Consider the following 1,783-nt stretch of genomic DNA (forward strand, 5'->3'; position numbering starts at 1 on the left):
GAAGGGAGTGTTGGTAAGGATATTTAGATTTGAGGAACATTTAGAGGACAAAAAAATTCTATTAATAAAATGAAAGAAACACTTTGAAAACTAATTGATTTATAACTAACTATCTTATATATCTCAATATTTTTGACGGGAAGAGAATGTGTGCTGCTGATATTTCTCGATCTTAAGGGCATAAAAAAAAAAACAATTCTTTTATATGAGATTATACACAAAATGATTTTAAGTTTGTGTTTCAGTTAACAAAACCCGTTGTTCATTTTCATATGATGAATATTTCAATTTTTATCCATTAATTTAAATAACAAATGTGGAACCACCTCGTTTCTTATATATTACAAATCTTCCCCCACTTTTTTAGGCTATCATAATGTCACTAATAACCCATAAGTATATATATATATATATATATATAAGAGTGAGAAAGATAGAGAGAGAATCAAGGCCCCCACATATCCTGAAAACTAGACTGGAAGTAGACGAGGATCAGCAACAAGACGACGACTGCCGCGACGCCCCACGGCGAGCTTCCCACCTGCGGTCGTTCGTTGCTGCCGTTGTAGTAGCTCCTCCGGCGATGGTCGTACGAGAAGAGGCCAAGCAGGCTGTCATCAAGCCTCTCGATCGAGGACAGCCATCGGATGACAAGGATAAGCAACACCGGGATCACCAGGAGCGCCCAACTCATTTGCTCCTCTGCGTCGTCGATGAAGGACTCGTAGTGGAAGAACCATGATAGACTTAGGAGGCCGAGGACCATTAGCAGTATCAGCAGCACATGATATGGAAGAGGCGACAGCGTGAAGGCAGCACACACTGAGGACTGTCTTCTTTCATATGCCATGGTGAGAGAGACACACAAAGAAGGCGAATTAGCGGTACGCTTAGAGATTGAGAAGGTGATGTATATATTATGGGTTGGGTTCGTAAAGTGAAGGTGTGACCCCCCATTTTAGGGCAGCATAAAGGGAGACATGCTGGATTCCTCTAATATGGTGGGGCCAATCTTATGATGCCTTTGGTGGTTTCCATGAGGTTTCTTGTAAGGATGTGCATGAATTCAAAAGACACACATCATTGAGATTACAACAAAATTCAGTGAAGATAGATAGATAGATCTCAACTCACTCTTATTGGTCGAGTTCTTTCTTAGTCAACTTGATGGTGTGATTCGAACGAATTCTAAATCAATGGGCATTCTCCTTTGAAGCATCTTCATTTAAATGTAAGACCAAACTGGAGCACTAATTCTTCGTGATCATGAAAACTCGATGGTTTTGGTGAAAAATATTGAACCTATGAGTTGGTGTTTCATGCAAGCATCATCATGAATGAGGCAGCAACCTATGAGTACTTTAATCTGAGTTGGGTGGGTCACATTAGAATGTATAAACAATAAAAAGGTTTGTCCCTTCTTAGACAATGCCGACCGACACATTTTAGGTTAGATATATATAGATAGAGTCTATCGAGAATAACAAATACTCTTCCTCTCTATTTTCATAACGTTCAAAAATTAATTCAAATTTGTAACGTTTGGACCATAATTAAGAATTTTAATGATATTAAATATTTAATTTAATAATAACGGTTTCATGTATAATGAATAAAAAATTAAAATCATTTAAACCATAATAAATAAAGAAATTCATGATAATGAATTATGAATCTTAATGAGAACTGTTACATTATTATTAAATAAGATATTTAATAATAACGATTATATTCTCGATCTATACGTTTAGCTTAATTATTTGAATTAATCTTTCTCGAATAA

At 36.2% G+C, this 1,783-nt stretch overlaps 1 protein-coding gene across 1 annotated transcript; it reads right to left on the bottom strand.

The window, feature by feature from the left end:
* Positions 1-273: 273 nt before the first annotated feature.
* On the bottom strand, positions 274-899 carry LOC135635296 (uncharacterized). Its single transcript, XM_065146274.1, has one exon. It carries the CDS (start codon positions 848-850, stop codon positions 446-448), a length of 405 nt encoding a protein of 134 aa, XP_065002346.1. The 5' UTR covers positions 851-899; the 3' UTR covers positions 274-445.
* Between the last annotated feature and the right edge of the window lie 884 nt (positions 900-1,783).

Source organism: Musa acuminata, chromosome BXJ3-4 (assembly GCF_036884655.1).
Source record: "Musa acuminata AAA Group cultivar baxijiao chromosome BXJ3-4, Cavendish_Baxijiao_AAA, whole genome shotgun sequence".
NCBI classification, from domain to species: domain Eukaryota; kingdom Viridiplantae; phylum Streptophyta; class Magnoliopsida; order Zingiberales; family Musaceae; genus Musa; species Musa acuminata.